Below are 24,382 nucleotides of genomic sequence, written 5' to 3' on the forward strand. Positions count from 1 at the left end.
ATTTAGACACAATAAAGTATTCTACTTCAAATATCATTTCTCAAATACCATTATAAACAAGAATAATATTTTATTTATATAATAAAATATGTTTATTTTATTATAAAATAAATAATAATATTTATTTATCTATCAGTTTCACCAAGTTGAAAACTTGTTGATACTATATGCTTGACTATATTATGATTTGCCAGAAAAAAGTATATGTAAGAATGAAACCTAGCTAATAATCTTCACAGCTGGAGCAAGGGAGCCCTCTCCTGTCCAAGTACTGTGTTAACATGTGGCTGACTCCAATGTAATCTATCATTATCGACATAAATTAAATTCAATTCACTCGAAGTTATAGCCAATGTGACTCTATTACGGACTGAAAAAGAAACTAGCAATAACCTTCATAATAGCTAACTGTGCGCCAAGCACCATGCAAACTGTTTATATCTATTAACTCCTTTCACCTTCTGAACAATCCTATGAGCTAGGAACTATTAGCTTAACCCATTTTACACATGAAGAGATTACAGCTTAGAGTTTCAGCCCTACTGAGGAAGAAGTAAGTAACTGACTGATGGATTTGAATTTAACAATTATTTACTAAGTGTATGTGCACAGGACCACGATGGGTTCTGAGGACATATATATACCAAGCTCCATGATTTCAAGAAGCTCATAAGCTAGTAAGAAAGTCACATAGGCCACGGTAATGAAATCCCACTGTTATAAATTTAAACTGACTTATAGATTATGTACTGTTTAACAGTGTTCAAAATGCCTTTCACATTGTTATTTGGTTCTCCACAATAAGCTCAAACAGTACAGAAGCCAGATATTCACATCCCCCTATTTATATGAGGGATATAAAACTGAAGAAGTTCAGGGACTTGCTCAAGGTAATGAGTGTTATTTGCAATATTATTACCATCTGCCCAAAACACATTAAAATCAATATTGTTCTTAAAACTCCTGAGTTGCTATAAATTCATACCTAAATCCCCTAATCAGGGGGCACCTGGGTGAATCAGTCTTTTAAAGATTTTATTTATTTATTTGACAGAGAGAGATCACAAGCAGGCAGAGAGGCAGACAGAGAGAGAGAGGAGGAAGCAGGTTCCCTGCTGAGCAGAGAGCCCGATGCGGGACTCGATCCCAGGATCCTGAGATCATGACCTGAGCCGAAGGCAGCAGCTTAACCCACTGAGCCACCCAGGCGCCCCGTGAATCAGTCTTTTAAACATCCAACTCTTGATTTGGGCTCAGGTCAGGATCCTGGGATCCTGAGATCAAGCCCAGAGTCAGGCTCTGTGCTGGGCTCCTGAGCCTGCTCAAGATTCTCTCTCTCTCCCTTCCTCTGCCCCTGCCCCCTTCTCTTAAAAAAAAATCTTATAAATTCCCCAACCAGTTTCAACTCCTATAAGGTTTATTTATTTATTTATTTGAGAGAGAGAGAGAAAGAAAAAGCAAGCAGGAGGTGGGGGGCAGAGGGAGATGGAGAGAGAAAATCTTAAGCAGGCTCCATGCCCAGCACAGAGCCTGGCTTGGGGCTCAATCTCAAAACCCCAAGACCATGACCTGAGCCAAAATCAAAAGTTGTATGCTTAACCAACTGAGCCACCCAGGCGTCTCCCTTTCAACTAGTATAAAATAGAAATCTAAATGTACTCACCAATTAAATTCTACATTTGACACATATAGCAGATCACACTGCATGTTAAAAAATGTGAATACATTTATTTTAATTCCCTCGTACCTTTTTCCTTTTTCTTAGAGGTCTCTTCTGCAGAAGATAATCTGGATTTTTTACGCGATGACTCTTCACAATCTTTTTTGGTTTTATCCTTTCTTTTTTTTGACTTAATTTCTTTTCTCCTTTATGTTAAACAATATAAAATTAGAGTTAACTTTTTCAACTGACCTTTATGAAAAATAAGAACCAATGAGCAAAAGTCAAATCAGTTAAAGTAACTTATTTTTACAAGTAATTAACATAAGGAAGCCTTAAATAAGTCTGTAAATATCTTAGATTAGTATATTAATTAAAGACAAATCTGTAAGATAATGAAGCCTAAAACTGAGAGAAATCATTTTTCATAAGTTCCATACACAAATCTTAGTAAATATAAATCATAGTTTTACTCATTTCCTCCTTTTTATTTTCTACCATTTAGCCACTTTTTTTTAAATTACAAAAACAAACATCATTTCTCCCCATTTAAATTCATAGATACCTATACTTTGAAAAAAAACATACTTTGAAAATAAGAAGAAATGCTGTAACAGCTCTAAACCACCACTAAGTAGAAAATTCTTCTGTAAAGAATAAAAGAATACAGTAAAGGCATGAAGGAATGGGGACAGGGGGGCTTACTTAAATGTCTACTTTAGACCATTTGTCATTTTACTGCTATAGCTTTATCTCTTTTAGGCTAGGTTTATAAGACTGCCAGTACCATGTTTGGCAAACAACTGATTTTAACTGGTTAAGAAAGGAAATACTAGATAGGAAAAGGTGATAATGCTGAAACTAGGACCATGAAGGAGAATGAAGAGAAAACAAAGAGCCTGAGTTTCAAGAAACTTCCTCATCAGAACTTCTAACTTAAGGTATTAATAACAAATGTTTTAAGACTATTTAAGGCAGTAACCACTTTCTGCCTCTCATAAGAATCAATTCAATTTTTTTTAAAGATTTTATTTATTTATTTGACAGAGAGAAATCACAAGTAGATGGAGAGGCAGGCAGAGAGAGAGAGAGAGGGAAACAGGCTCCCTGCTGAGCAGAGAACCCGATGTAGAACTCGATCCCAGGACCCTGAGATCATGACCTGAGCTGAAGGCAGCAGCTTAACCCACTAAGCCACCCAGGCGCCCCTCAATTCAATTTTGAAGTAGAGCTCGAAAGTCAAGGTAAAAAAAAACTCTCTGGTACCTTTCAGGATCACTGATGGAGACGGGAAATGAAAGTTAGGCTATTCAAGTAATCTTTAAAATTCTGCTAATTTTAAGAATTAAAAATTTTTTCATTACTTAAAATTTATTTTTAATAACTAAAATACTAGATAAAGCACATTTATAAAAAGATGATTTTAAAATTAATATACTGACAAATACATTTTATAAAGTTGCAGAACCTCACTGTTATACTTTCAACTGTTATTCAGGCCTTGAAACCAGACCATCACAACAACACCAGGTTACAGATTTTGTCTGAACATCTTCAGTGCCAGAGACCCCATTATGCTTAACTTCCCATATGCCAGGTACTACATCAAGCACTTTACATGCACTTTCATTAATCCCTATGATAACCTCAACATCCTCATTTTTAGAGGTGATAAGATTGAGACTCACAGAGGTTAAGTACCTTGCCCAAAGAAGACAACTAATGAGTGGAGAAGCTGAAAGGAATACACAGGGTCTTGTTTCAAAGCCCATGATCTTATTTATATATATTGCATATTGCAGAACACTGATATTCCTCCCCCACCCAACATGAAAGACACTTCCTAGCACTTGACAGAGGCCTGATTTTAACATCTGAAATGAGAATAAAGGTATATAATACTTTGTAAGAATGACAAACTCCAAAGAAAACACTGTTTAAATGAGATATAAGTGATACTCTGTATGGAAAACCCAAGATTCCACCCCCAAATTGCTAGAACTCATACAGGAATTCAGTAAAGTGGCAGGATATAAAATCAATACACAGAAATCAGCTGAATTTCTATACCAACAGCAAGAAAGAGGAAAGAGAAATTAAGGAGTCAATCCCATTTATAATTGCACCCAACCCCATGAGATACTTAGGAATAAATCTAGTCAAAGAGGCAAAGAATCTGTACTTGGAAAACTATAACATACTCATGAAAGAAATTAAGGAAGGCACAAAGAAATGGAAAAGTGTTCCATGCTCATGGACTGGAAGAATAAATATTATGAAAATGTCTATGCTACCTAGAGCAATATACACATTCGATGCAATCTCTATCAAAATACGATCAACTTTTCTCACAGAACTGGAACAAATAATCCTAAAATTTATATGGAACCAGAAAAGACCCCAAAGAGCCAAAGGAATGTTGAAAAAGAAAACCAAAGCTGGTGGCATCACAACTTCAGACTTTAAGCTCTATTAAAAGCTATGATCATCAGGACAGTATGGTACTGGCACAAAAACAGACACATAGATCAATGGTCCAGAATGGAGAGCCCAAAAATGGACCCTCAATTCTCTCTATGGTCGACTAATCTTCAAAAAAGCAGGAAAGAATATCCAGTGGGAAAAAAAGACAGTCTCTTCAACAAATGGTGTTAGGAAAATAGAAACCACATGGAAAAGAATGAAACTGGACCATTTCCTTATACCATACACAAAAATAGACTCAAAATACATGAAAGACCTAAATGAGATACAGGAATCCATCAAAATCCTTGATGAGAACACAGCCAGCAACCTCTTTGACCTCAGCCACAACAACTTCTTGCTAGACACGTTTCCAAAGGCAAGGGAAACAAAAGCAAAAATGAACTACTGGGACTTCATCAAGATAAAATGCTTTTGCACAGCAAAGGAAAGAGTCAACGAAACCAAACAACACCGGACAGAATGGGAGAAGATACTTGCAAATGACATATCAGATAAAGAGCTAGTATTCAAAATCCATAAAGAACTTCTCAAACTCAATACCCAAAGAACAAATAATCCAATCAAGACATGGACAGAAGACATGAACAGACATTTCTGTAAAGAAGACATCCAAATGGCCAAGAGACACATGAAAAAGTGCTCAACATCACCTGGAATCAGGGAAATACAAATCAAAAGCACAATGAGACACCACCTCACACCAGACAGAATGGCTAAAATTAACAAGTCATTAAACAACAGATGTTGGTGAGGATACGGAAAAAGGGGAACCCTCCTACACTGTTGGTGGGAATGCAAGCTGATGCAGCCACTCTGGAAAACAGTATGGAGGTTCTTCAAAAAGGTGAAGATAGAGCTACCCTATGACCCACCAAATGCACTACTGGGTATTTACCCTACAGATACAAATATAGTGATCTGAAGGGCCACCTGTACCCCAATGTTTACAGCAGCAATGTCCACAATAGTGAAACTATGGGAAGAGCCCAGATGTCCATCAACAGATGAATGGATAAAGATATGATATATCTATAATGGAATATTACACAGCCATCAAAAAATGAAATCTTGCCATTTGCAATGACATGGATGGAACTAGAGGATATTATGCTAAGTGAAATAAGTCAATCAGGGAAAATTATCATATGATCTCACTCATATGTGGAATTTAAGAAACAAGGCAGAGGAGCATAGGGTTAAGAGAGGAAAAAATGAAACAAGATGAAAGCCAAGAAGGAGACAAACCATAAGAGGCTCTTAGTCTTGGGAAACAAACTAAGGGTTGCTGTGGAGGAGGGGCGTGGGGTTAACTGAGTGATGGACACTGGGGAGAGTATGTGTTGTAATTAGCACTGGGTATTATTATAAGACTGATGAATCACAGAACTGTACCCTGAAACAAATAATATATTATATGTTAATTAACTGCATTTATATTTAGAGAATTTAAAGACAAAAAATTAATGAGACATTAAGAAACACTTTATGAAGATCTGCTTTTCAATACAGTTTTCAATACAGATCTGCTTTTCAATACAATATTATGGCTTCTGAATGTTGACTCCAGACTAAAAATTAGCATCTATCTACCACTGTGCACAGGTCTTCATGTTTAAAACTGGCTGGCTAGAGTAAGGCACAGCAAATTTCCAGTTCCCTGGTATATGTGTTTGGTATATCACACAGTAATGCCAGATATCCCATACAATCAATAAATTAAACCATCAACCTCATAAGGCCACATTTAGACATTCAGTGCAGGCAAGTGACTATGTCCAAGACTACTAAACATTAACGACAGCATTTTACAGGATAATATTACCTGTGATGAAAATTTAATTTAAAGGAACATTCTTGGCATAATCCTAGAAAAAAAAAAAAAAAGGTGACACCACTGAAAGGTTGAATTTGAATTAACTTTACTGATACTCTACCTTTAATATCATACATTCTCATTATTCCATATATCCCTTTTACAGATTATCTGAAAAAACAATCCAAAAAAGCAATCTGGTTCTCTCCACCTCAAAAAATACATATGCATAATAAAAAGGGTAACAGAATGCTTGAAGAATTGAAAATATTCTAGTATTACTTTGCCTGAATCTCAGTTCACAGCAGTTGACTTTTCTATCATGAACACTTCCAGGAGGAACCTCTACATTGGTGTGCATTAAGTAGAAGCACATGAGGAAATTCTTGACTCCTATAGGGAGTAGGCAGAAAACTCTGAAGCACATTTATGTAGGACCCAGAGAAGGTTGCTAACGTGATGGCCTGAAGAAGCTGACACATAAGACTAGCTTAATTCATGGTGGAGGGGGGAGGAAAGAAGGAACAACAGATTCTAATACATTCTTATCAAGAGAAGCTGCTGTATTCTGGATTATAAACCTTACTAAGCTTTTAAGACTGACATCAAGAACAATTACACCATCCTAGAACTTGTTCTTTATTGACACGAAGAGTGTAATTATTGTCCACACCACAACAATATGGCTACCAGGTAACATGAGATTTTACATTGCCTTTTCTGATACTCCGCATCTTTTTTTTTTTTTAAAGATTTTATTTATTTTATTTGACAGAGAGAGATCACAAGTAGGCAGAGAGGCAGGCAGAGAGAGAGGGAGGAGGAAGCAGGCTCCTTGCTGAGCAGAGAGCCCGATGCAGGGCTCGATCCCAGGACCCTGGGATCACGACCTGAGCCGAAGGCAGAGGCTTTAACCCACTGAGCCACCCAGGCACCCCTGATACTCCGCATCTTATTCTGCACTGATGATATTCTCACCAATAGTCCATAACAGGAAGAGGTCATCACTTTACAAATTATAGGTTTATATTTGGCATTAGAACTCTTTCTCCTAAATGTTACCATAATGCTGAGAGTAAAAAAACTGAAGTCTCAAAAGTTATTTGTCACTTTGGGAAACTCAGAAAAAAGAGTGCTTCCAGAAAGATACATTAAATTTTTTAAATTAAATTTTAAATTAGTCTATAGATTTTTAAATCTAAATTACTAGATAAACTTTGAAGAAATCAATTATATTCCACCTGAAGTCAACTTACTTAATTTAACAAGTGCATTTCTCTTTTCACCATGCTCAATATAACCAAAATTAACTTCCCAACTCTTCAAGTCATCTTTTTTATCACAACATTTATTTCCACAGAAAAACTGGCCTGCAATAAAGAAAGGAATATTAGCTATAACAGTTGGTGACAATGTTTATCTGTACCATCTGGAATTACTCCTAAAATTTGCTCTTTACATACATAAATTCTTAGTTCTAGGTAGTCAGGATTAAAAAAAAATAACTGAGCATAATAACTATAGTATACTTAACAAATGTATATACAAGTATTAGATCAAAGAGGTGAAGAAAAGGTTATAAAGAAAAATAAATCACAGAATTCTTGCTCAAGAGATTGATATACTGTATAGATCAGGGTTTCAGCAACTCCCTGATTAGGAAATCTTACACTTTAGAAAATGTAAATACTAAAAAAATAAACTCAATAATACCCTAAAAGAATAAATACATTTCCATAGTCTACATATTTACACCTGGGTGAATCCTTTTTAATATTTAATAATAATTTTTAAATTGATTAAAATTCTTATTTTAAGTATTAACATGATGGCTTCTATTTTAAGTACCAGCATAAAATGGCACTTAAAGTACATTTTAAAATGGAAGCACTCTGAGATGAAGTAGACTAAGTAATCAAACCCAATACTCTAAGTTTAAGAGTTACCTGACACTAAAATCAACAGCACATTATCACGTTCACTGTATTTTTTTTAAACCATTCTGTAAAAAAGGACTAACACTGATGATCCTAAAAAAAAATAAACTACTCAACAACTATTTACTTTCACAGCAGAAGATGAACCTTGTATTTGCACAAACAAAAAAGAATTTTTATCTCAATAATTTGCACCAACAGAAACAAATCTAAAGTTTTTATAAAAAAGAAATTATCAAAATGAATTTTGAAAATTATCAGTCCAAACAGCCTATAACTTTTCTAAATTGGGATTTTTTTTACTCATTCCAAATGAATAGTTCATGAAATCTGTGCATGATCAGTAACAACAGCAACGAAAGAATAATTCTAAATCAGAGCAATAGCTTTCTCTTACCAACTCATCTCTTTTTTCAGTTATAGTAACTTAAAGAATGCTCATCAATTTTTTCAAAGGCAGCATTACTTACCATCACCTGAAAATTCCATTTTAATAAAAGTACAAAATTTTAAAACTGTGAGACATTTTGTAATTTTTCATTGTTTGGATAAAAACACAAACTAAACTGTCATATTAAGAAAACTTAAAACTAGCTTTATTTTTAAAAAATTTTAAAAAGATTTTACTTATTTATTTGACAGAGAAAGAGAGAGAGGGATAGAGGGAATACTAGCAGGGGAAAGTGGGAGAGAAAGAAGCAGGCTTCCTGCTGAGCAGAGAGCCAGACTCAGGACTTGATCCCAGGACCCTGAGATCATGACCTGAGATGAAGGCAGACGCTTAATGACTGAGCCGCCCAGGCACCCTTAAAACTAGCTTTAAATTTGTTCTTTTTCCTTCTCCTTTAGAGTATCTTCAGGGCTGATCCTTCATCTAAAAAAAAAAAATTCCTACTCCTTAATTTTTTAATTGCAGATCCAGTTTTATACTTCACACATACACCCAATTTATGGAAGATGTAAATGATCCACAATGATGGCATCAATGTTTAATCATTTTAAAGTACAACCTTTATTTTCAGTTTAAAGGTTAAGTTATTAGTTTAAAATTATTTCCTAAATGCTCTTATGCAGTTTTCAGAAGCATTAACACTTTAAAATGCAATTATCAATAAAGAGCTTTTGTATCATGACACAGTACAGAGACATTAATTTTTCAGAGATTTATGAGTAGATTACAACAATGCACAGAAAAAGCAATTATTGATTGCCTACCAAATGTCTGATCTTTTGCCATAAGACTAAATATTCAGGGTTAATCTCAATGACATCCCAAAGTAAGAACTAGCCTGTTCAAAAATTCTATTAGTTCAAAGTGATATTTAATCTCTACATTCAAAATGTGATTAGACTGAACACGGTAATACCTACTCATTATCTCAAAAGTTGATAAAAGAAAAAACTCAAGTATTTATCCTTTATTAGTTTCCTTTAACTCTTTAAATATTTTCTACTTAATCTCCATTGACTGTTCTAAAAGCAAAAATTTAAAGATAAAAATCACTAAGGCATTATATTTTGACCTTTGCTAGTCATATATCATGAATATATTGTCTCTAATTTTACTTATATAGATAACCATTTATTGTATACATGAGAAATATCTTATTGTATACATGAGAAATACCTTATTGTATACATGAGAAATATCTTATTGTATACATGAGGAATAATCTTCCTCAATGACTTCAATTCAATAACAAAAAACCTTATCTTATAAAAAAGTAAAACTTTAAGATTTTATTTATTTATTTGACAGAGAGAGAAATCGCAAGTAGGCAGAGAGGCGGGCAGAGAGAGAAGGGGAAGCAGGCTCCCTGCCTAGAAGAGAGTCCAATGTGGGGCTCAATCCCAGGACCCTGAGACCATGACCTGAGTCAAAGACAGAGGCTTAACCCACTGAGCCACCCAGGCACCCAAAAAGTAAAACTTTAAAAAAAGAATTACCTTTTCCTGAAATTACTTCTTTTTCTACTCGCCACCTAAATCCAAACTTTGAGAAAAAAATTACATTTATACCAGCATAAATTTAAACACTATTGAAATTGTATATACATCTAAACATAGAGGACACTGGGGCCACTCTCGGACAAAAGACAGGGCAAACACCCCATGGATACACAGCATAGAAACAGTGATCTGAAGAGTGCGTGGGGAACATGGTGCAGAAATTAGCTGCTCATCTCTGAGCGTGTCCCAGAAAGGAAGTGTTCATAGACAGACCCCTCTGGGGTTAAAGAAACTGGCCAGCACCATTTCCCTCCCCTGCCCCTCAGCATAAACACAGGGCTACCTGTGGAAACCAGCACAGGGCTGACACTCACTACCTAACTTGCTCACACAAAACCCTGCTGGCCCCCATGCTCCAGAGAAGCCCTGCTTCTCAGACACATTTGCCTCCGTCCCAGCACAGTGGGCCCTCTCCCCGGAGACAAATAGCCCAAATCCCTTCCACACTTTATCTCCCTACCCAGGAGTCTGGCAAGCCTTGGTTCTAGTAGTGGCAGTGACAGGTCTCATTTCACAAGCAGACCAGAGCACACCTAGTTAAAATACTGCCTATGACAGGCAAAGAGAACCTTCACAAATGACTGGCCTGAAGGACAAAGTGGTCAGGACACAAAAGCAGAATGCATGTAGTATACATTGGAAACACTCCCAGAAGCAACAAGCCCTGGAGAACAGGTGACACTATACTACAGGGCACTACAGGACCTCTTCTTCATAAAATGGAGTATTATTTAGCTAAAAGAAAAGAAATCTTACCATTTGCAACAACATGGAAGGAGCTAGAGTATAATGCTAAGTGAAATAAGTCAGTCAAAGAAAGAAAAATACCGTATGATTTCCCTCACATGTGGAATTTAAGAATCAAAACAGATGAGCAAAGGAAAAAAAAAAAGAGAGAGACAAATTAAAAGACAGACTCTTAACTATAGAGAACTGATAGTTACCAGCAGGGAGGTGGGGGGCGGTGCGGGGATGGTCAAACAGGTGATGCAGATTAGAAGTGCACTTGTGATGAACACAGGGTGATTAAAATAAAAAGTTAAAAAAAAAAAAAAAGCAAACATAATTCTCATTGTGAGAGACTTTTTTTCTCGTTATAGGATTCCAGGTGTTTAAAAAAAATTTGAATAATTACCAACTTCCCTATTAAAGAAGTAATCTTATTTACTTTTAAACTACCTATTAAAAGGTACAGGTGCTAGGCCGCAAGATACCTAATTAATAAAAAATATTTATCTTGTTTTATGACACTGACAGAAAAAAAAGAGGATATGGTACAACAAAGAGGCAATATGCTCTAGTCCAAAAGAGTTGAATTGTCTGGGTTTACATCTTAGCTGCACCACTTAATGGCTTTATAATACTGGAAGAGGTATTTAATGTTCTTGTGTCTCAGCTTCCTCATATGTAATGTAGAGAAAATACAATACCTATTTCTTTGGATTAAGAAGTTTGAATGGGATAATACGCACTAAGTATTTAGAATAGTACCTGGTACACAGTATCCTAGGGGTTAGTAAACGATGGCCTGCTGCCTTTTTTATGATGTTTTATTGGAAAACAACCACAATCACAATTCATGTATGGCTCTTTCCCCACTGGCAAAGTATTATGAAGAGAAAAGAGAAAGGGGACCCTTTGGAGCCCTAAACTTTCTTCTAGATTCCTAAACATAACTGTTCTTTTGGCTAAAAATAATTTTTCTTCACTGCCTTTTTGAAATCTTTCATATTCATGGGCTAATTTTCTGTAGTTTTAATAAATGATTTCATTTTCTATTCAATTTACTATAATGGTTAAAAGCTCAGTTCTAGAATCATGCAGACCCAACAGAAGCTCTACCATTCATTAATTAGCTCTGTGGCCTTGAAAAGTCTCTTAACTTCTCAGTCTACTTTCTTTTTATGTATAAAAACTTAATCTAATAGGTTGTTGTATTATGAGAGATAATTCAGATGAACTGTTCAATGCCTGGTTAACTTTGTCTATTTTTATCACTTATCTGAATTAGGCAATTTTGTAGTTTAAATGCAACTAGGGGCTCAAATATTTGAAAATACTCTGATTAAAATCCAAAAAATAACCTCCCTCCCCAGTCTAGAAAAAAAATAAAACGTTCAAAATGACTCTGTTTTATTCTACTTTTAAGCCCATTTATGTATGTTAAGATTGCCTGCCATCCAACAAATATGTTGGGATGCCCACTGAAGCACAGACAAATGTGTACAGCAATAGTTTCTCAACTTTTCCTTCCACTCATTAATCTATTCAACAAATAATTATTAAGCAACTACTTACTGGGCTTGGCACTCTGCTGAAGATACAAGATGATTATTAAAATAGTGTCTATTATCAGGAAAGTTATAATCTTACAAGGGGATAAGAAATATAATAAACAAACATAGTATGTCCTACTAGTTAAAGATTGTATAGAGGTTTTGCATCAATGTGTTTTTATATTCTTGCCCGACATACATTTTCCTGCTGATAGGCTGGATTAAACACTGGAATTACTCAGGATTTGGTGCTAAGCCTCCTTCTCTTACTCTACCCACTAGCACAGAGAGATCACACATGCAAGCAGTAAGACAGATGGATCCTAACTTCCCGAAAACACGAAGCCCCAAGACCATCTACTTGGACCTCTGTGCAGAAGAAAAATAAACTTCTAGCTCATTTAAGTCAGTTACTTAGGAGTGCTTCAGTCCTTGCAGCAGGTTCTAATCCTAACTGATTCAACAATCCAACCAATTTCTCAATGATGAAAGGGAAGAAGTAGTAAGGAAGGGAACAAGTATGTGGGACAGAGGCTGGAATTCACTAAAAATGCCCCAAGTAATAAGCACTGAGCAAGGAGCTGATTAACTATAAGTGACTAAAACACTGTCTTTGTATAAATAAAATTATGAGAAAATGCATCCTAGCAAGGAAATCAAAGGCACTATCCTTAACTCAAATATGGTGTACCAAAAAAAATAGTCATCTTTCCCTTAGAAAAGATACCCCTCATATATATGGGGTAAGAGGCATATGGGAAATCTTTTGTACCCTCCCCTCAATTTTGCTGTGAACTTAAAAACTACCCCTAAAAATCAGGCCTTAAAAAAAAAAAAAACCTGCCTCACTCCACATTTCCTGTTTCTGATTTCTTACTTAGATTTACCCTCATATCTAACTACTCATCATGTTCTAATAGGGAAATGTAATTTGTTTCAAGATTATCCTCTTTAAAGTATGATTTCCAATAATATATGTTTTTCAAATGGAGAATATAAATACTTATTGTATTACGTGTACTTCCTCCCCTCAACTAAATTATAGGGATTTTTTTTGAAGGGCAGTCACGTTTTAATTCACAGTGCCCTGCTCAGTCCTTAATAAATACTGAACAGCAATCAACAAATAAGCTAGCATGGAATAAGCTGCTTTATTAGGTTCCTAGAAAGATGTGTATTTCATACTTGACTTGCAGTGTAACTCCAATTGCTATGGTGCCTTTTGGATTTGTTGTGTTGAATAACTAGTATAGAGAGGAGAGATAGCTCTTAAGAAATCAAGGAAGTCTTTGGGATGGGTTTGTAAACAAGGTTGTAAATCTGGACACTCTTATCTATAAGAATATTGTGAAGCAACCCACATATTAAAAGCTCTATGGAAAAAAATATGAAACAAATCATGGTTCAAGATTTAACTAATTAAATGAAAAAAATTCTTATAATAAATAAATCTAAAAAAACTTTTTAAATAGATTCTCTGTCTTAATACAAATGCACACTATCCAAAACATAGATTTATGCAACATTCCCTCCCCTATTTCAAACTGAGATCATCTGTTCCAGGTTACTTTCTCTAGCTGTGAATGTGAAATTTGAGATAGAAATAAAAATAACTTTACTATCAACTAAAATAACTAATGTAAAGCAGGAATGGAAATCTGCCATTACAAAATAGCACTGATTAAGAGTTAATTCTACTAGCACAGACATTGGTATAAAAGAAGATGTACATCTGCCTCTTTATAGATGGTAATTTATTTGAAAAAAAAAAAAAGCCTATCAATTTCAAACATCATCTGTGAAACAAGACATCATTCTGCAGTGTCAAATCATTCGTTATAATCAGTAGAGGCTCTAGGCCAGAGTTAGGATGAAACAGGATCCAGTAGCCACTTGTTTAATTTCAGACTATTCATGCCTCAGCTCACAAAGCACCCTTGACTAAGGCGCCCTTTGTAAATTTCATAGTTGCAGAAGTTAAACTGTCCAAATGACACTTCATTGATGCAGGGTAACCTAGCTCATTTAGCACCTTTAAAAGAATAATATGGGGTGTGATAGTATAATAAAAAGTAATATGGTACTTAAATAAGAACTTTCTATAAATATTTGGAAGGTATACCTTATTTTCTTTGTATCTACTGAGATCTGCTATGCAGTATTCCTTGAATAATTTATCATAGTATTTCTTTGCAAGTTTCTTCTCCCTAGATCCATAAAAGAACATAAATCTTTTACATTTAGAAATTAAACCACAGTTTGCCAGGTGAAAGCAATGTCAAATAAACAACACATATGATATAAATATTAATGTTTTAAAAGAGGCCTATTACTTACACATGCATAGAATACCTGAATATTAACTATTAATAGTGGCTCTCTCAGGGAGGGAAACAGAAAGATTGACAGTCAGAGGAGAGGAGCCTTACTCCTTTTCACGTTTCACAATGTTTACATTTTTAAAACCACTTTCAGGTATACTTTTTCCCAAAATATTTAAAAAAATTTTTAAAAACCATATTACAGGACAACAAACAATACAGTAAAAGTGTAATATATTTTCTTTTCAAGACAAAGTCAAGCAATGAGAAGTCAGTTAAAACTGCTAAAAATGACCAAAAGAACCAAATCAGATTCAATACTAGGCATGTTTTTATGTCCTCCATTCAGAACTCCTCCATGCCGGGGCTGAATGTAAGACACAGAAACATCAGGAGAGACTGGACTAAAGCAATTCATGCATTACATCTCAGACAGCAAAAATTACCAATTCATGTCCATTTCATCCTCCTCATTCCATAAGAATCTATGATTTTCTCGTATAACATCCATGTCTGTCTTGTCATTTTCCCTGGAAAATAAAACTATTCCAATTACACATAAACACAAAATTAGTCAAATTTAGGAGGTTAAACAGTTCTGTGAGTTTTTTTAGCACTTGAGAAAAAATACATGAAGATAAAGATAGTTTTATGTGTGAATGCATATATACTTATAAAAACAATTTCCATATTGGGGCACCTGGGTGGCTGGGTCAGTTAAACATCTGCCTTCTGCTCAGGTCATGGTCCCAGAGTCCTGGGATTGAGCCATGCATCAGGCTCCCTGCTTCTTTTCCTCCCTGCTCCTGCTCTCTCTCCCTCTCTCTCTCACTATGTCTCAAATCAAATAAATAAATCTTAAAAAAAGAAAAAAAATTCCGTATTGTCTAGAATGCTGCTCCAGAAGCAAGTTAAATGGATAAGGCATCCATTCACCTATGGTGCTGACTTCAATTATACGGATGATGCTAAATCACCAAAGCCAGGAGGAGGAACCTGAATAAACTTGAATAAACACTAAGTGGATAGGGAAAAATAATGAAAGCAAGTTTTATCTAAAAAAGTCAATAACCCCATTTTCATCACATTTAAAAACTGTGTAAAGAGTTTTCTATACCTCATTTTACTATAGCTTCCTAGAGAGACTGAGTAAGAGCAGAAGAGAATGGGGGGAGGGAATGATATTTTAAGATGCTAACAGTTTGGGGGAAGAACAAGGGATTGTTGGGGAAAACAGGCTAAATTGAGAGGGGGAGATAAATCTGGGGTAGATGAGATCATACAAAGATTTTAAGGCTCTACCAAACTCAGAAAATTATTAAGTCTGGGGAAAAAAACACACACACAACCAAGAGGCTCTGATAGAGAGCCTCAAATATAGGAAGGAGTTGGTTTTTGTCCTGTTTGCCCTACCTTTTTTTAAAAACCAATCCCAAACACTGAGGCCTAAAAAATAAATTATTTCAAAGATCCTTGTTCAAAAAATTTTTTTTAAATTTACTGCATAATCAAGCACATGAGTATTCGTCACATAACCTGTTATCACCAAGTACAGATCTGGCTTAGCAGGCTACCTGAGGCCAAATGCCAGAGAAATGGGGTTCATGATGAGATACTTAGCAAGAAGTTATGGAGATCCTCTCCACTTCAGGATATTATATGGAAACTGGAATGGAAAGTGGGAGAGAAGGACAGAATCTGAAGACACAGTAGCTGTGAGTCTTTAAAGACATCCATACTTTCCTCCTGTTCTATGTGAACTTCATGACACTTACCCCAATCGCCTGAAGTCTTCTTTTTTGCCACCATAGTATAAAATATAGTCATTTACAAATTTTGTGTGTCTTTGATACTGAAATGCAAAAAATTAAGGATTTGATTTGCTTAGGAGTTGTTCTATGTCTATGATAAATGAGAAAGAAAAACAGTATAAATCTACTTAGTTTTTTTAATATGCAAAACCTACTATATATGCTTATGAATTAAAAAAATATCTAAAAGGGGGCACCTGGCTCAATCAGTTGAACATCCAATTCCTGGTTTCAGTTCAGATCACAATCTCAGTGTCCTGGGACTGAGACCCATGTGGGGCTCCATGCCCAGTGCAAAGTTTGCTTGTCTCCCTCTCTTGCTTTGCCCCTCCCCCCACTCATATGCTCTCTCTTTCTCTGAAATAAATAAATCCTTTAAAAAATATATCGGAAAGGGTAAATATTAACTGTTAACAGTCAATACTGTAGAGCAGAGGGGCTTTTACCTTCTACTTAATACTGTTCCTATTGTTTTTAACATTTTTCAAGCATATACTACTCTAGTGATAAAATATAGTTCTTCCTGAGGAGAAAGAGAGCTTCTTATTCTATTGCTGAAATACACACAGACTCACACCAATATTCACTTTAATCATAATATGAAAAGTTATAGTGTCTAAAATTTAAAGGAGTATATTTGGGATGCCCAGGTGGCTCAGTTGGTTAAGCTGTTGCCTTCAGCTCAGGTCATGATCCCAGCGTTCTGGGATCAAGTCCCACATGGGGCTTCCTTGCTCAGCGGGGAGCCTGCTTCTCTCTCTACCTCTGCCTGCCACTCTGCCTGCTTGTGCTCTCTCTCTCTCTAACTCTGACAAATAAATAAATAAATAAATATCTTTTAAAAATAAATAAATAAAGGAGTATAATTTACCTTTTATTACCTTAACATATAATTTAATTATTCCAGTAATGATAAAGCCTCTAAAATAGAAGATACAACTTTTATAGTATTAAATCCTAACATTAGGCTTTCAAAAACCTATGAATATAAGAACTCAGATGTTCTTTTTTAATACTTTCTTTTAATATTTAAAAATTCAGTCATGTTTGTTTTTAATGCAATATAACAAGATATATGAGGATCTTACTTTTTGTTTTGAAAAGCTCAACAGCATTCTCTCCAGAGCTGGACATGCAAATAACAGAACTGACCTCATCCACAGTACTGCCTGACTACACCATACTATATCAAAGATAAATAATGACTTAATTCATCACAGTACGTTCTAACAGAATATTGAACCATAATATGATACTTCCAAGACTGGCAACAAACCAGTTAACCTTTCAGAAAAGGAAAAAAGAGAAAAGCTAGATATCCAGAGATTTGCATCCTTTCTAGCACTTGGTCTATCTCTAACTGGTCATATGACCATGGCAAGTCACTTCAGTCTTTTAGATTAACAAATTCTTTCCGTCAATAGTCAATATGCAGACAATATGGCACCTGTCACAACAGCTTAGCTCTGTCATTTTAGCATGAAAAGTAGGCACAGATAACACCTCAATGAATAAGCACAGTTACGTGCCAATAAAGCTTTATTTATAAAAACAGAGGCTGAATGGGACCTTGCTTCCAGGAAACTAGAGTAGACAAAGATGTACTTCTCCCTGTTCTTCCCACTAAGAACTAAAAACCTTGGAAATTGTATCTAAAACAAATATACAAAGATCCTGAAAAGTGAGGAGATGAAGGCATTACAGCTAGGGAGCTCAAGACCCATGGTTATACATGGTGGTTATCTCCCCAGGTTTTCTTTTTGACTCATAAATTCAGACTTGAAAATGAAGATGCTGACAAGCTGAAAATGCCAACAAGCACAGACAAGAAAAGTCCCAACAAAGCCTGCTCTCTCTAACTGAATAATCAAGACAGAGGGCACCCCAACAAGACAGGTAACTTAGAGACAATACCTACGCTACTCCAGTGAAAAATTCTAGAAATAACCATGGCCCCACCTCCACCCATGTCAAAAAAGGGGACCTACACTTTCACCTTCATCAGTCTGTAACTAGATACCCCAATACCCCCAAATGAGTGGTGTCATAGAAGGCACAATAGATGTCGAAATGCCAAAGGAACAAGTGACAGATGAGATCCATGGGAAAGTTAAGGTATTGAGTTAGAAGATAAGAAGAATAAATTGGTGGTAAGAGAATTCCTATAAGTTAAAGCAAAGGATTAGGAAATGGTAACAAAGTAAAACAGATGTCAATAGGTAGGGGATGTATCTAACTGCCATTGTCCCCTTCTCTTAATCCTGACTACAGTAATAAATACCAGAAACACATCAGGTCTTGTTCGTCTTCTCTTTCATTCTCCAATATTCCCAACAGTAATATGGATGGCCAGTGGCAGCAGTCAGTGTAAAGAGCCACAGCCTTACCAAAAAGCTGAGATGAGACGGGGCTATAATAGAGAAGCAAGATATAGCTTAACGACAGCCCCAAGTCATGCCTGAAAGATGAATGAGGCCTGAGGACAGACCACAAACACATCTACTTCTAGATACAAGTTTTACAAAGACCTTAAACAGCCAAGAACCAGGTAGTAAGAGAATAAGAGTTAAAATGAGTCTAAAGGTAAGACCAGTATTAAAATGAGAAATGTTGACAGCTTGGCAAAAATAAGTTGGAAAAATATCTGCAGGTTCATGGACTTTGTAAACCTATTCATAGATCATTAGTAATATGTTTTATTATTTTTGTTTCTGAGTCCTCCTTATGTATTAAAAAAAGAAAATTGTACTCAAAAGTATAAATGACAAGACTGCATATCAATAAACAGTTACCTTTAAAAATATAATATAGGTCTACCTGACTTCACAAGATTTTAGGAAATAAAAAAGTAGATTTTAAGATATTTTATTAGTTAGAAATATCTAGAGATATAAAAAGGATACAGCATCCATAGCTATAAGGTGAAACCTTCTATTTCTTGCTTCTTCCCTGTAAAAAGATAAATTTTAAGCAAATTCAAATGTCTATATTCTAATTAACAGAATTAAATCCCCAAGTCCCTGAGTTTATAAAACATCTTAAACTGAAAAAAAGTAATTTACACTGAAGTACATACCTATCCAGCAATTCTGCTGCAACTTGTTTATGGGCCACTTTTCCATGTTTTTCTTTCTGAAATGGCTTTTTGAGCAGTAAATCATCTTCAACTGTCCTGGTTTGTGAAGAAGAAAAATTATGAAAAGAGCACATTTTTCCTCAAAGGATGTTTCCGGTTTCTTCATATTTTCATAACAGGAAAATGTTTTTAAAAATTCAAGTCTTAACTTAAAGAAGACTCACTGATCTTTAATGAGACTTTTTTTTTTTTAAGATTCATTTATTTATTTGACAGAGAGAGATCATAAGTAGACAGAGAGGCAAGCAGAGAGAGAGAGAGAGAGAAGCAGGCTCCCTGCTGAGCAGAGAGCCCGATGCGGGACTCGATCCCAGGACCCCGATATCATGACCTGAGCCAAAGGCAGCGGCTTAACCCACTGAGCCACCCAGGCGCCCCTAATGAGACATTTTATGTCTCCTTAAGTAGCTTAATTACTATCTTAACTTTATTATTTATAAAATGGAGAAAGTGAAACTAACAAATGAATGGATTCTGGTGTCAGATCACCCACGTTCTGGTATCCAAACCTGGGCTCTGCCATGCACTATCTTAACCTTAAGTAAATTTAAGTTACTTTATCTCTTTGTGCGTAAAGTAGAGATAATGAAGCTTTTGGTAATCAATAATATAAAAATATAAAGGTGGATTATAAGTGAGACAGACTATAGATAATCAGCCCTAATTCTGAAGATAGGTAGAACCCTAGAGTAGAAACTATTCAACTAGATTTGCTCCAATTCTAGTCTGACAATGTAATATTTTGAATGAAAAATCTTGAAAATGTAAAGAACCATACAATATCATTTATTGTCACTATTTCTGTTCTTTTGGTCATCCATGAAGACTGAGTACCCAACAAAAATGTTCAGTCCCATTTAGTATACCCAATATATTGCTCTCGGTGTGAAATAATAAAGCAATTTTTCTAAGTTTGGTTCATATGAATCAGTTAACCACTCCTAAGTTAAAAGATAAAATCAGTTTCTAAACACTAAAAGCTGAAAACAATGTCCCTTCACACAGCAACATCAAGGTGCGACCTCCTTATAAGGCCCAGGCTTTATCTGCTGACAGTTCTTGTCCCTTCTAATTCAGTAAAAATTTCCATGAGCTCCTTCCTTTGAAGCACTTAGTCTGCTCATTTACAAAACCATAAAAATGCACCATATCACAATCTCATTCTCCATGTTAACCTCACTTTGAAGTCACATACTTGCAAAGAGACCACCAACCAAGCCCCTTCTCTTCACTCTGACATTTGCAAGTAAAATCCTTAATAGCTGAATGAAAAATAGATGCAAGAGAGAAATCCAAGAGTTTTCATTGATTCCCTTTTTCCCCCACTTCCATTCCCATAAATCCCTTCACAGCATAAACACTATTTTCTAATTTTTCACCTAAATGTTCTCAAATTCTCAAGTCAATTCATTCTAGTTTAATAAATGAAAATTCATTCAGTAGAGCACTGTTGTCTTCACATGCAAACACAATCCAAAAACTTTCAGTATTATTTATTTATACCTCATTGCAATCTAGAAAGGATATGAAACACAGATCAATAAAAAATTACTTACCTTTTTTTCCTTTTGTTAGATTCTCCACCATGTTCATCATCACTAAAATCAGAGTCATAGCCTCCGTGACCATGCATCTGCAAAGGAGTATAAAGTCAGTTACTTAGAACTTAAGTCGCCCATATCTCAGGAAACAGAATAGTTCAAAAATAAGTTATCTTACATTGGGGAGGGTATGTGCTTTTGGGTAAATTGGAAGGGGAGATGAACCATGAGAGACTATGGACTCTGAAAAACAATCTGAGGGGTTTGAAGTGGCGGGGGGGGGGGGTGGGAGGTTGGGGTACCAGGTGGTGGGTATTATAGAGGGCACAGCTTGCATGGAGCACTGGGTGTGGTGAAAAAATAATGAATACTGTTTTTCTGAAAATAAATAAATTGGAAAAAAAAATAAGTTATCTTTAAAAGCCATAATAATTGTAAAGGATCATGGTGGGTATATCACCGTTCATGGGCTATCCAGCCATCTAAAACTTTCACTCACTTTGACTAACCTTTCAGAAATGAATCAACACTTTACACCTTAATTACCAGGAGGCTACTCTCTGACATTCTCATTGAAAATGAAATCTAGAAGTTGCTGTGTGATTGCACACAAGGTTCAGCAATGCTTCACTTCTGACTCGGAGTACCAACAGTTGCTGTGTTTTTATCAACTTTGTCCCAGATGTTACGGCAGGTCCTTAACAAACACTGCTTCCACATCTGCAAGTTAGGAACTATGAACTCCATTTTACAGATGAAGAAATCAATGACAAAGTTAAGTCAATCAACTATAGAGCAAATAAACGGCTAAAATGAAATACTTGATTCTTAAGCTCATGATTTCAACTACTCTAAACTGCCTTTGGAATATGTTAACATGATTATATTCTATTAGATTCACTGTATTTGTGAACAGTCACTATCAAGTCATGAAAACTTTCCTATCTTTTTTTTCAACATATGTTGAGATTTCCTTTTTCTTTTAAACCTCGTTTCCACAAAGTAAACAACCTTGCTCTTCGGCCTAGTTAACTTTATCTTGTTCCAGCTCATACTTTTAACTGAAATTCTTAGAAATACTGAAAGAGCTCAGTTGTCACTTGGTTGCGTTGGAAGCCTCTGGCTGCAGCATTATATTGAATTTGGGACACACGTTAACGGGGGAATCAGAGGATGATTTGACTTTTGATGTCATACTCAAATCATATGGCTACGAGGAACTAGTCCCGGTCATACGACCTATCAAAGATTTTTAAACTGTAATATTTACAAGTGCAGCAGGAAAATGAGAAAAGAACTCCCTAAACTTTAATGCACTGGACCTAAGACAAGATATGACAGCCCTAGTCCTGGCTACCCTGAATAAAGTCTGTGAACTTTTTCAAACTTAGATGTGTGGGTGTACACCCTCTTCCCTGTCCCCCAGAATTCTAGAGAGGAATGTCCTAGCCCAGGTTAGAGATAAAGGTTAGAAGGCCACAGTTCCAACTCTACCCTCCCTTACATCTGTCAACACCTGCAGATCTCACACCCTTTATCAAGTCAACTCCTTGCTCCAGCTGTCTTATCCCATCTGTTCAAGCTATACCAGCTTCTCACCCTTTATGTCATTTTCTTTACATCTTGATGGGAGTCAACCATTGTGTGGAGCTTAGAGAAATACTCTGGCATCAGCCTACCAGAGTACAAATCCTGGCTCTGAAATTTTCATGCCTTTCGTTGTGCATGTTCCTTAACCTGAGCCTCAGTTGCCCCTTCTACATAATGAGGCTAATAAGAGTACCGGTCTCATAGGACTGGACGTTAAATAAGCTACAGCACATAAAGAGTTTTAGAACAGAGTCCAGTACGGTAAAATCCTGTAAATGCTGACTACTGCTAAAGTCATGTTGTTCCCACAACCCGCGACACCACCTCCTATCCTTGCTCCCCCTCCCCCTTTTTCTCTGGCATCTTTCTTCATCCCATACCCATCAAAAATCAGGGACTGCACTAAGAAGCTCTCACTCACTTCGGGCTAAGAATCGACTGACAAGGGCCGAGAGAAATTCGAGAAGACGGCGGGTGTCTCTAGAACCTACCAAAAAAAAAAAAAAAAAAAGTAATCAACTAAGAGCAAAAGAGGAACAACTTTGGAGGTCCTTCTCCCCAACCCCCGCTACACTCAAGGTCCTTATCACACACCCCTTCCCTCCTCCCTGCTCTGCCAAGTGCGCCCTGCAGAGTCCTCTCCCTTTTCTCCGGAGGCTGCAGCGACGACCCCGGCCTCAGTGAGCCGCTACAGGGCCCGTCCGGTTCGCGCCGGCCGCGCAGCCTCGCCACAGAAACAGCCGCCGCAGCCCGCTCCCCGCCTCTTCCTACGGATCCCGACTGGGCGCTGCTTCCGGTCTGGCTCGGCCGCGTGTCACATTTAAATAACACCGTACTCGGGCGCGGCGACCTTGTGCTACTGCCAGAACCAGCCCCGGGAAACAAAGGCGACCGAGAACAGGTCCGGGAGGGGGAAGCACAGGCTTCCTGCTATCTCAAGTCGCAGCCCTCAATTTTTTCCTTCCGTTCGGGAGCCCGTCATCTACTGTCGTGTGGCACTGCTCACACTACGCCCACGCCCGTCGTTTGAAAATGTTTTGTTTTAGAAAAAACCCCGCCTGAATATCACCTGCCGTCCTCTTTCTAGTAACCTTAGTAACGCCTCTTCGGAGCATCCTCGTTGCGTGTCTCTGATCTGCCTCTCCTCCTCCACTCCATAAAAGAGTTCTCATAATTAGAACAAAAATAACTTTCCATCGTTTCACCACCCACACAATAGATACTATTCCAAATGCAGTGCTGGTGGCAGAAGAGCTCATGGAATATGGGAGGAAAGGAAGAAGAGGGAATAGGAGATTTCACAGGGTCGCAGATTGTCTGCAGACAGCCATCTGGCACATGTGAAAACGGATCCAAAAGACTTCTTTTTTAAAAAAAAGAAAAAAGGGGGAAAAAGTAAGCAGGAAATTTTAATTATTTGAGTTCCACTAGGTTCTCCCTGTGTTGTACCTTTTCTATGTTATGATGCCTCATTCTGCTTTGCAGACTAGTTACTGGGTTCAGGTCTTGCCTGCCTTCAGAGGATGCTGTTCATCCTTGCTGCCTCCTCAGCCCCCTACACAGTTCCTTGGAAATCAGAAGCGCTAATTAAATATTTGGTGAATTGAACTGGCACGCCACTGACTTTTACAGTGGGCCCATTTCAGAGAAAACCTTGGCACTTAACATACATATCATTTTACATCTTCTGCGCTAAACAGAAGATAACGATATTCAAGGCCCCCTTCTATTTCTGGCAGTGAATTATAGATAAATCCTGTTTTACTCAATGCAGTGAATGTGATCTTAAAAATCTGTAAG

At 36.5% G+C, this 24,382-nt stretch overlaps 1 protein-coding gene across 5 annotated transcripts in view; it reads right to left on the bottom strand.

Annotated features, from left to right (window-relative positions):
- LOC122900940 (protein FRA10AC1) overlaps positions 1-24,382 on the bottom strand; it is a 70,934-nt gene that overhangs the window by 11,575 nt on the left and 34,977 nt on the right. For 3 of the 5 annotated variants that reach the window (XM_044240127.1, XM_044240128.1, XM_044240126.1), the window contains exons 4-13: positions 21,008-21,084; positions 19,392-19,487; positions 19,219-19,264; positions 16,280-16,356; positions 14,951-15,034; positions 14,306-14,390; positions 9,845-9,890; positions 7,217-7,330; positions 5,970-6,012; positions 1,748-1,866 (exon numbers count right to left, since the gene is read on the bottom strand). In XM_044240127.1, the coding sequence (XP_044096062.1) occupies positions 1,748-1,866; positions 5,970-6,012; positions 7,217-7,330; positions 9,845-9,890; positions 14,306-14,390; positions 14,951-15,034; positions 16,280-16,356; positions 19,219-19,264; positions 19,392-19,487; positions 21,008-21,084 (787 nt within the window). Of the gene's footprint in view, positions 1-1,747; positions 1,867-5,969; positions 6,013-7,216; positions 7,331-9,844; positions 9,891-14,305; positions 14,391-14,950; positions 15,035-16,279; positions 16,357-19,218; positions 19,265-19,391; positions 19,488-21,007; positions 21,085-23,003; positions 23,070-23,176; positions 23,320-23,673; positions 23,693-24,382 lie in introns of those variants that run through there. The other 2 variants (XM_044240125.1, XM_044240124.1) reach the window with 2 other exon arrangements.

This window comes from Neovison vison, chromosome 2 (genome assembly GCF_020171115.1).
Source record: "Neovison vison isolate M4711 chromosome 2, ASM_NN_V1, whole genome shotgun sequence".
NCBI classification, from domain to species: domain Eukaryota; kingdom Metazoa; phylum Chordata; class Mammalia; order Carnivora; family Mustelidae; genus Neogale; species Neogale vison.